At 20.1% G+C, this 11,680-nt stretch overlaps 2 protein-coding genes across 3 annotated transcripts; one reads left to right on the top strand and one right to left on the bottom strand.

Annotated features, from left to right (window-relative positions):
* The first annotated feature begins 64 nt into the window (after nucleotides 1–64).
* On the top strand, nucleotides 65–4,478 carry LOC122717332 (probable low-specificity L-threonine aldolase 1). Of its 2 annotated transcripts, XM_043941311.1 has the most exons (7): nucleotides 65–185; nucleotides 1,696–1,894; nucleotides 1,967–2,084; nucleotides 2,334–2,417; nucleotides 3,286–3,690; nucleotides 3,889–4,264; nucleotides 4,424–4,478. In XM_043941311.1, exons 2-7 carry the CDS (start codon nucleotides 1,847–1,849, stop codon nucleotides 4,440–4,442), a joined length of 1,050 nt encoding a protein of 349 aa, XP_043797246.1. In that variant the 5' UTR covers nucleotides 65–185; nucleotides 1,696–1,846; the 3' UTR covers nucleotides 4,443–4,478. The 2 variants fall into 2 exon arrangements, with proteins under 2 accessions (XP_043797246.1, XP_043797245.1); XM_043941310.1 differs by lacking the exon at nucleotides 4,424–4,478 and having other exon boundaries at nucleotides 3,889–4,395.
* A 3,392-nt stretch (nucleotides 4,479–7,870) lies between these two features.
* On the bottom strand, nucleotides 7,871–11,329 carry LOC122717023 (venom acid phosphatase Acph-1-like). Its single transcript, XM_043940673.1, has 6 exons — nucleotides 11,127–11,329; nucleotides 10,273–10,374; nucleotides 9,897–10,156; nucleotides 9,081–9,243; nucleotides 8,527–8,850; nucleotides 7,871–8,357 (listed from the first exon to the last, which is right to left on the bottom strand). Exons 1-6 carry the CDS (start codon nucleotides 11,235–11,237, stop codon nucleotides 8,142–8,144), a joined length of 1,176 nt encoding a protein of 391 aa, XP_043796608.1. The 5' UTR covers nucleotides 11,238–11,329; the 3' UTR covers nucleotides 7,871–8,141.
* Between the last annotated feature and the right edge of the window lie 351 nt (nucleotides 11,330–11,680).

Raw genomic sequence — 11,680 nt, 5'->3', positions numbered from 1 at the left:
CCGGCTTCAGGGACGAGCGATTCCAAGGACGATCCTCGACAGACTGACCTCTTCGTAACAAGGACGCACATGTAACTATTCAACACTCGTTTTCGTATCGTTTTCGAGTGTCTATTGTCTCGTGGTGGTTAAGGTAATCTGAGACTGGAGAGTTTTGGATGATTCGTACTTCGTTCTCCTTCGAGGTACCGTGTTCTTCTACCACTTTTAACGCTCTCCGAGATTGTTTTCTTTCTCGCTCTTCGCGGCCATCTTCCTTCCTCCTTATACTGACAATGCTGGTGGGGTTGTATTTTAAAAGTATGCTGCATAGTAGCGCTCATGTCGCTACATGACGCATCTCAATAGAAATTTGATTGGTTACGAGATAAATATATTAACTGGATAACCAATCAAAAATGTTTTGTATATCACGAAAAGAAATATTTCTTTTAGACTATACATGTGATATCTACATTGTGTTATATTCTATGTTCTAATTTTAAATATATACTTGACGATTTCTAACCGACAACTTGTAATAGTATAATTTATAACTAATATAACTAACAATATATAAAAAATATAAGATCGTGATAAAATTCATATTATATAAATATAATTTAACAAATAAATTTTATTTTTGTATTAATTATTTATATATATATTTCTTTATTTTTATTATATTTTAAAATAATTTTAATTTAGATTTGTAACTGAACTATTTTTCTTTATATTAAATTTACAACATAAAAATATTGAATCGTAAACAGATTATCGTATCATTTTTATGTAATGTAAGTATTTATAATAATAAAAAATGCATTATTTTAAATAAATCAAAATAATAACGAAGCATTTTATTATTTTAATATATTTATGATATATTAATTATTCCTCTCTGAATATATAGTATTATGTATTTGTGCATTTAATTCACTGTTTAATTAATTTATTAAATATATAGTTTGAAAAATAATTATATCTAAAGTTCTTATTTTTTAAAATTTAAGTATTTTTTTTGATTTTTACGTCTGTGTGAAATATTTTAATAAAAATTCTTTCAACAATTTAATTATCTTGTGTACAATTTAAATGTCTTTTAAAATATATAATAATAGATTTTTTAAAAAATAAAAATTTCTTAAAAAAATGATAAATTAATATTTTTATATTCTTTAAATAAAATATATAAGTTTTTATTTATATATATATAAATTAATTAATAATGATAATTAATTAAATGACATGTTTATTAACATTAATTTTATTTAATATAAATAAATTTAATATAATTAAAATTTAATATAATTAAATTTAATATAATATAATATAATATTTTGGTAATTCATATTATTTCTTAATTTTTTTATTCTTATATTAAAAAAATATTTATAGTTCTAATCTTTAAAATATATAATTTATGGTATAATTATGTTTAATCCTTATCGTTCTTATAAACTTACATTCTCTAAATTTTTTAACACTAACAAATCAGTAATGATGAACGATTCGTGTGTAATAAAGTTATGTCTTTAGTTAAAGTGTATGTGATCTTCATTATTATAATATCAATTAATTTAAAATATACATTATCATATAAAAAATTATAATACTAATAAATTTTAATTTTAATTTTAATTAAAATATTAATTAATTTTTTCGTTATATAGTTTCTATTATAAATTTAATTTCTTTTCATATTTATATTTGCAGTTTAAAAATTAGTTCAAAAATTTTAAATCTATAAAATTATTAATTACATATAATACTTTTTTTATTTATATTAAATATATATAAAATATATATTTAAAATATTAAGTATTTAAAAAATATACATAGAAAATACGAGTTTATAATCTCAAATATGTATTGTGAACCAAATTCTACGAATATTATTTACGATCCAGAAAAGGTAAAAATAACTATATACAATTTTTTCATTTTTTTATCTTCAGTATTAAAATGTAATACATAATCTTTATAGGTAATGATCATCGATTTTCGAAGTGACACTTTTACAAAACCAACCAAAAAAATGAGAGAAGCAATATATAAAGCCGAAGTTGGAGACGATGTTTTTAATGAAGATCCAACAGTTAAAAGTATGAAAATATTATTTTAAAATATTATGTTCAAATGTAACATATGATTTTTTATTGCATATATATGTTTGTTATACATATTACATAATATTTATATTGCTAATACAACAATTATAAAATTAATATAAAAATAAAGATATTAAATAATATTATTTGTTTTTCAAAATGTATAAAAATAATACATACATAATTATTAACATTATTAAAATAATATTAAAAATCTTTTATAAAGAAATTATTTGTTTTTAGTATTACAAGAAAAAGCTGCCAAAATGATTGGAATGGAAGATGCAATATTTGTATGTTCTGGAACTATGGGAAATTTAATTTCAAGTAAGTATAATAAATTCTATATATAATAAGTTTTTGTAATTAAAATTTATCGCATATAATACTTATCTTAAAATATACTTATCAGGAATTTTATTAATTTTCATGAATAATTTTTTACTTTAAATTATAAATTTCAATAGATTAGAATTCATAAAAATTAATGTATTGCATTATTTACATATTATGAATATATTACAATAAAAATAACTAACATTATAAGAATAAACACAATAACTAGAATAATAAAAATAAAAGAAAAAAAAATAATATATAACTATTATATAATTATATATACTTATAATTATATATATAATATATAAAATAATAAAATATAACAAATTGAAATTAAAAAAAAATAAAAGAAAAAACAAAAAAAAACATAAAGATTTCTATTATAATATAAATATTATCTTTTTATTATTTATATATTTTTTAATTTTATATATTAAAATAAAATTTTGTACAAACAATATTTTTAATAGTGTTTAATTAATTAATATTCTAATTAATTAAGTTCTTATGTTCTTATTCTTATTTTATTTCTAAATATAAATCATTTAAATGTAAATGTTGTAATAATAATTGTAAAAATGAAATTATAATATACATATAATATATTATTTCAATTATTTCTTTATTTAACTTATTCTTAATAAAAAAATTTTTTAATTGTTTTAAAATTTTTATTCTTAGATTTTTATGTATTATTTTTTATATTAACTGCATATATATAAATATATAAATATATATTTTATAAATATTTATTATTATAATATTATTAGTTACTAAAAATATTTATTATTTTTAAATCTAATTAATTTCTATTTAATCTTCAATTTATTTATAAAAATATTTTCTAAAATTTTAGTAATGGTCCATTGTGATGTTCGTGGAAGTGAGGCATATTGTGGTGATCTTGCTCATTGTTTATTACATGAACAGACTGGTAGTGCTCAAATTGCAGGAGTAAATCTTAGGACATTAAAAAATAACAATAATGGCACTTTTGATCTTCAAGAACTGGAATCTAAACTTCGAAGAAATAGAGATCATGAGCCTATTTCAAAACTGGTACTTGTAGAGAATACAATTAATGGAAAAATTGTTCCACAAAATTGGATAAATGAATTAGTATTATTTTGCAAAAAACATAATTTGAAATTACATATGGATGGAGCTAGATTATGGAATGCAAGTATAGCATCAAAGATAGCTGCAAAGGATATTGTCTCAGGTTTTGATTCTGTAACTTTCTGTCTCAGTAAAGGTTTAGGTATTTATTTCCTTACAATTTCTATTATATCTTTTAAAATAGTTAATTTTTTTCTATATATTTTGTAAATATCTTTTTATTTTTAAAAATTATGATATAATATATCATATATATTTTCATAATAAGTAATATTTATAAAGTGTTTTTAATTTGAAATAAATTTATAGAATCAAAAGAAAAAAAAATATTTCAATTTAGGTGCTCCTGTAGGTTCCCTTCTTTGTGGAACTAAACAATTTATTGAAAATGCAAGAAGAATAAGAAAAGTGCTTGGTGGTGGTATGAGACAAGTTGGTATTCTTGCTGCAGCTGGACTTGTAGCTCTTGAACACATTCCAAATTTAGCCAATGATCATAAAAGAGCTTTCACTCTTGCATCTGCAATACATAATATACAATCATCAGTATTTTTAGTTGATTTAACTACTGTACAAACAAATATGGTTTTCATGGAAGTTGATTCTAATATTGTTCATGCAAAAAAATTCTCTAACTGTTTGCAAGAACTTAATAATGATGATAATGACAAAGATGTTATCGTGAAATGTATGGTAATGAACGAATCACTCATAAGGTTTGTACTTTCTTTTGAAGTCGGAGATGATGAATTAAAATTGGCTATTAAAAAAATTATACATGTTATTAAAAAACTAGATCCTAAATTTTAATTATATTATATTTATTAGTTGTTAATAAAATTATTTACTGAAATATGTATAATTCGTTTTCATAGTATATCCTGTATTTTTTGATATATGAAGATGATGATTTATTTACGATGTATTATTTATGAATAATAATGAATAATATATAATATGAATATAAAATAGTAATGAATATTACTATATATAATTAAATAAAATTCTATCAAAATATATAACATGAGAAGAATGATAAACTGGTTGGAAAAATAATATTTTGAATTTGCAAATATGCAAAAAGTATGCAAATTATATGAATTTATATGTAATTATAATTTATAGATAAATATGTAAATTTAAATAAATTTTCAGAAAAATATAAGATGCTAAAAAAAAATATCTCAAGCAGATGAATTCAAATTGGATAATGATGTTTAATATTTTGATGATCATTGTCATATTTATTCAAGTTTTTTGAATGATGATCCACGGAAAATCAAAATAAAAGAAATAATATGAAAAATTATCTGAAAATAATATGAAAATATTATCTGAATATATTAAAAGAAAATCACCATATGATAATTTTTATGCGAAATTTCCAAGAATTTTACATAAGCTATTATTTTTTATAAATTATGATGATTTAAATAGCATATATCATGTTATTCAATTTAAAATGCGAGCAATAACTATCTAACTTTTAATAAAATTTTTAAACTTTTATAATAAATCATAAACTCATTCCAAAATAATATTTTGCTAATTCATTCTTGATTCAGAGATTTTTTTCCTAACACTTTATAATAAAATGTAAGGAAATTTTATAATAAAATGTAACCTCTGTTATTATCAAAACACTATTAATATAAAACATAGAGTTAGCAATGTTTTAGATACATTTGATATTAGAAAAGTACTTAGTATGAAATCATATTTGAGTTAAAAGAAAATTTTGTATGTAAATGTTTATAATCTACATAACAATATTTCTTTATATCTCTTATGTATAACTAAAACTCTTGATTTTCCTAAAATAATATAGATAAAGAAAAATTAAAAAATTTTATCTATCTATTGATTTGATTTTCCTGAAATGATAAATAAAGATTTAAAAATTCTATTTACTTATTAATACATACAAGCCATTTCATATTATAATTCATTTGATGGATTATAAAAATAACATTTAAAATCTAATATATAAAAATAAAACATTTATATATGTATATATGTTAAAAACCAGATGAATTGAATAACAGGAATAAAAATATCATTAATTTATTATTTTCTCAATAACAAGATTGTAAAACAGTAATTTCCTCAAGATATAAAACATGAGAAAGGATTTTATATGAATATTAAAAAAAAAAGCTTTAATTTATTAAATTAGTATTTTAATATACTAATTTTTGTTTTATATAAATTTTGTGTCTCAAATAAAATTTTAAGCATAATTTTCTTGTAGTTTTATTTTTCAATTATTTACATTGCAAAATATAAATATAAAATATAAAAAAATATAAAAGATATAACAGATTAAAACAAATTTATATAATGTAATTTATGTATATAAATTTATTTAATTTATTTATTTAATGAACATACAATATATTTTTTTGTTCCATGAATGAGATATTATCAGATATTATCCTTATTCATTTTAATATCATTTTCATATTATAAATTTGATTCAAAATAAAATTATAAAGTAATAATGATTGAAACTAAATTTCAATGTAAAATTATAAATAACAAATATTTTGTTACAGAATGTTTTGTATATTGTATATATTTTATCTATGTCTTATATATGATTATATTTATATAAATTATTAGCAAGAATTATTAAGCAAGAAGAATGATAGTTTCATTATCATATATTTTTTTAGTTATAAAAAATTATTTAATAAAAGTAATTAGAATTTTATTTTAATTATTTTAATAAAATATTTTAATAAAATATTTTAAAAAATTTTTAAAAATAAGAGAAAATACTATTATGTATATTTATAATTTATTTTTCATTAAATTTTTATTTATAATTTTAAAATCATTGTCTACCTGGAAATGAAATGTTAATTTTTAAATTAATCTTGTAATGAAAATTGATTTTATCGTAAACTATATTTTTAAAAATAAAATTATATTTTTAAAATTAAATTTTTGTATTTCTATTCTTTCAAAATAATATTTACATGTGACTTTTCAAATATTTAAAAATTATTTATATATGGAATGATTATAAATTAAAGAATTAAATGACGAAATAGAATGAGATATATATAGTATTATAGATTGAATATATTTTGTAAATTGAATATATTTTGTAATAGTATAAAAGTAATTTGTGAATTTATATTTTATAATTTTATAATTTATAATCTTTCTCTGTTTATATAATCTTTCATTAAAAAAATTATATAATACATAAATTGTTCTATATATAATAATAGTTAATATTTTGATTATTAACTGTATATTTTATAAGATTACAAATAATGTGATAGATTCGACAAACAAATTTTCAATAGTATCATTTTTTGATCGAATATTTTAAAATTCTTATTTTTTTCGTTTAATGAGAAGTTTTCATTTATTTAAATTTAAATTTCATTGTTTTTGCCGTGGTGAAATATTCGCATCATATATCAAGATATATTGTTTTCCGAGATTCATTCTTCTAGAGAATGTAAAATTGAGAACGTAATATCTATATTTTTTACGATAGATTAAGACTAAGATACATTGTTTTTTGAAAGAGAAATAATGAAAGTGTATTCACATGACATGCAATATTTTATTTAACATGCGCCAAAATTTTGCAAAGAAAGAATAGACAAGAAGAGCGAATAGTAAAAGGAAAATAAAGATAGGATAAAAATACTGAAATCAGTGCCATCTTCAGAATTAAATATATGCTGCAAATTAAATATATAAAAAAAAGATAGAAAATAATAGAAAAAGAATAAAGATAAAGTAAGAACTTGACTTCTAATATTATCTCTCAAATATCAGACATCTGTTGTAAAACTTTTTTAAAAATACTCAAGAGATGCCGTTAATTTCCAATTCTTATTCTACTTTATCACTTGAAAAAATGTTTTTCATACTCAAGAGATAGCGTTGACGGTTTTAATTCTTATTCTATTTCTATCGTTTATCTACTATTTTTATTCTTTTTTGTTATTTATGCTATTTCTGTCTTTCTCCCACTACTTGATCTTTTTATCTATTCTTTCTCTGCAAAATACACGCTCAAAAGACGGTTTCTATATTTAATCAATTTTATCATCTTCGATTAATTTATTAATTAAAAACTTCAAAAATCTTAAATCGTTGAAATTTTATAGCGTAAGTGAACTTGAATTTTATCTTTGTTAATATTTTTTTTATTAATAATGTTATTTCATTAGTTATTGAATTGTAATAAATATATTATTTATATAATTTATATTATATATATATACATTTATACATATACGAATATGATTTACGATACAATACATCGCGATATGATGTTCTTATAATAGAACAAATTTCAAAATTCATATTTTTATTTTATATTTTTATATAATATTTATTCATTATATCCTTAGCTATTTTTTGTGGATATATGCTTGTAAATGATTCCTAGAGAGAAATCAGTCTAGATAACGTAGGAAACGAATGATGTCATAAATTTTTTCAAATATTTGGTATTTTTCGCTCATTGTCAAAAAAAGATTTTTCTATTAACAAAAATGAAACGAAACTCGAGTTTCGTATCCCTTGCGGATATATGATCGCAATTGGTCTCAAAGTGTGAGGTTATAACGACAAAATATTGTATATAGGCATTTTATCACCATCGTAATATTCTTGTAAAATATTCATCGATACATTATTCCATAAACAATTTATTTCTTCATCAAAAGGAATAACGTGTTCAATAAGCTTTAAGTATTTGTTATAAGGACATATTTTTTCACATTTGGGAATTTTATAAGTAATTAATTGTTCCGTAACTCCAGTCCACAAATGCATCTGTGAAACAAGCAAATTTTATAACATTATCATATAATTCAATATATACAAAAAGAAAAAAAATAATAATAAATTTTAAAATTTAAATATTTGCGTATTGTTTTTACGTTATAATTAATATAAATAGAATTAAAAAATATTTCATTATATACAACTTAATAAAACTTACTTGAATATAAGCCACACCACATTGATTTCGCAATTTTTCGACTATAATTGCAGACCCAAAGGCAGGCAGTTTTGGTTCGATTAAATCATGTGCTTTGGCAAAAGCTGCAATGTTTAATTCATGTCCACTGTATACATAAATCTTGGGTGCACTTTCATTCTTTTTATTTAGATTTTTTAAAAATTCTTTTATAATAAAACCTCCATTCAATCGTTTCATTAACGTATTATAAGATAAAATATTGTATTCTAATGCCACGAGTTTTTCTATTCTATTTCGAACGTTCTCGGTTGCCCATTTCGGAAGGGCGATGTTCATGCTTATCTACAAATATAATATTTAAAAATATTATAGTCGTTATAATATTTAAAAATTATCGTTAGTTGCCATTATAGTTGTAAAAAATATAAAATGATAAAAATAAAATATTTTTACATATTTTTTTATTTCATTAAAATTTACGTATTATTACGTATTATTATTACATTATAAACACATTAAAATCGAAAGTAATCTTTACTTTCTTTGTATATATATAATAAAAAATTTCATACCTGTGACATCAAAAAATGGTACAATTTATATATTTGAAAAAGTGGATTGATTATCATATCTAAACCAGTGTGTTCTTTAAGATAATTTAAAAGATCTTTGTTTTTTAATATTTCTTTATGAATTATGGGCAAATTGGATACTCTGAAATATTCTTTTATGTACCTATAAGAAACATTTTTATATAATAATATTAATTAATATAAAATATAATTTATATAATAATTAGAGTAAAATGTAAAACATATGGCATATGATTTATTAAATAAAAAAACTAAAAGAGGTTTAATTTTTGCGAAAAGAAATTATTCTATTCATCTTTCGGGAAAAAAATATAATATAAAATAAAAAAATATAAATATAAATTATTTATCCTTAAAAATTGAAAAATATAAAACGAGATCTTTTAATCATAAAAAAATCAAGAATCATGAGATTATTTTTATTTTGTTTATTTTTAGATTGTTTTATATTAATTCTCTAATTAATATCCATAGAAAAAAAAATTTATCATAGTGGAAAAACAAATAAGTTTATCTTATCATCATTATATTCTTTCTTTTTTATAAAAAAAAAAAAAAATATCGCGATAGAATTGTATTCAAGTAATAAATTTTTTTGCATTGCGAAATAATAGAAAATATATACGCAACATTTAGTATTTAATTATTTTCATATTCCTTACAAATAAATCTAATTTTAAAATCGATCTTTATCTTTTCAGAAATCAAATGATTAGAGCCAATGGAGGAATTGAATGGAACTTGTGAATATAATCTTTTCATCGAATATCATCAGTGATTGCGATTTATACTTACTTCGGACATAACGACGAAAACATTATTTTGTCCACGATATTTGGCATATAATAAGTGGGTATAGGTGACAAACGGATATGTCCTTCTTCGTCAATCATAGGTGGATATATACCGGCCAGAACCAGTTGCAACGACATTTTTGTTCGATCGACATCCGAACTATAGGCATACACACTGCCAAATGTATGGTGACCACCTAAAAATTTACTATACTTTGCTCTTAACAACGCACCAAGCTGAAACTCTCTTATTTTCCCTTTCTAAATAGGAAATAGAAAAGATAAAAAATAAATGTTTAATAATGAAAACTTATCAATTGAATGCAAAATTTTCCATTGATTTAACGAAGAATTAAAAGTGGTTAAAATATACTTACATCGGTTAATTGGCCATAACCAAGTGACTCGTAAATAGAATTATAAGGTGCTTTAGGATATATTTCTAATTTGCTTGGTGTCCGGTCGCCGTGTCTAAATATCTGAAAATTTTTAGGGAGGATCATTGAAATCATGGAATGTTAATGAATAGAAAATATCAAGTGCACACGCTATCCAAAGACTATTTTTAAAAAAAAACTACTTTTCATCATTTCACACGTTTGTCAACGATAATTAAACAAAATAATATTCTGATAATTATTTTTTGTTCTCCATTCGATAAAATATTGAAATCAATTTATTTCGCATTGATTAATGGTCAAAAATAGAATTTTATTATACATTATCATTGATAATTCTTTTTGTATTTTTACAAAAAAAAAACAAATTGTCTAATAATAATAAAATCATTCACGGATCGCTTATATACGATGATTACTTACGATTGTTTAGGAATGCGATGAAATATGAAGATTTATCATTGTAGAAATAAAAATGAATATTACTTTAATATTTTAGCGATTGAATGTATAAGATAGGATATAAACGCGATAGATAGAATAGATTCGTTATCAAAAATATAAAAAAACACATGTCATAAAATAATTTTGTGAAAAACATTTTAAATAATCGATTTTTTTTATAAGAAACATTTGAAGATAAATGTGTTTAAAAAGTGAAAACATTATCTACATTTTGAAAAACATAATTTCTAATAACGTTAAGATTATTTTAATCGAATATAATCAATTTTTTTTTTAATAAATTTCTAAAAATTGTTCAATCAAATTTGGGTCAAATGCACTAGATGCACTAATTTAACTATTTTATGAAATGATACAAATATACTTACAATGTGCACAGATTCCAATGTGTATTTATCCTTGTTATTTGTCGAGGAACAAAATTGTAACAATAGATTTAAAATTAAAATTATTTGCAAATATCTTTCTTTATCAGCCATTTTTCGCGTTAATATTAAAACTTTTAAAATAATAACATTTAAATCAATGTCATGAAATTAATAGAAAAAATTAATAGAAAAAAAAGTTATTTTTTTTTTTTTTTTATAGAAAAAGTGTAATGCTTACTTCTCACCTGAACGAGAAGCACTATTTATTTTAACGAATGTAATGATATTTATAATTCATATAAAGATAATAATTCGAATAAGCGAAAGGAAAAGGGGAAGATAAATCGGACGAAGATAAATTAATATCAAAATATATATGTATATATATATATATATATATATATATATATATATATTGTGTATATATATATATGTATATATAAATATCAAGATTAAAATGTTTCCATATCTTGATATAAGTAATAATTCATTTAAAGAGGAAGATTCGATAAATTAAACAAATGATATAACGAACAAATAATTTTATAATCTAG

The sequence above is a fragment of the Apis laboriosa genome, unplaced genomic scaffold (genome assembly GCF_014066325.1).
Source record: "Apis laboriosa isolate Shangri-la unplaced genomic scaffold, ASM1406632v1 scaffold4_cov146, whole genome shotgun sequence".
Taxonomy (NCBI): Eukaryota; Metazoa; Arthropoda; class Insecta; order Hymenoptera; family Apidae; genus Apis; species Apis laboriosa.
The sequence above is the reverse complement of the archived record's forward strand: the minus strand, read 5'-3'. Positions and strand labels throughout refer to the sequence as shown.

Excerpts from the sequence above, each read along its gene's own strand:
- LOC122717332 (XM_043941310.1), top strand. The coding sequence starts at position 1,847 with ATGTATTGTGAACCAAATTCTACGAATATTATTTACGATCCAGAAAAG. Across the intron at positions 1,895-1,966 it reads TTATTTACGATCCAGAAAAG|GTAATGATCATCGATTTTCG; the intron begins GTAAAAATAACT and ends TAATCTTTATAG. Across the intron at positions 3,691-3,888 it reads CTGTCTCAGTAAAGGTTTAG|GTGCTCCTGTAGGTTCCCTT; the intron begins GTATTTATTTCC and ends ATTTCAATTTAG.
- LOC122717023 (XM_043940673.1), bottom strand. The coding sequence starts at position 11,237 with ATGGCTGATAAAGAAAGATATTTGCAAATAATTTTAATTTTAAATCTA. Across the intron at positions 10,375-11,126 it reads CATTGGAATCTGTGCACATT|ATATTTAGACACGGCGACCG; the intron begins GTAAGTATATTT and ends AAAAATTTTCAG. Across the intron at positions 9,244-9,896 it reads TTTTCGTCGTTATGTCCGAA|GTACATAAAAGAATATTTCA; the intron begins GTAAGTATAAAT and ends TGTTTCTTATAG.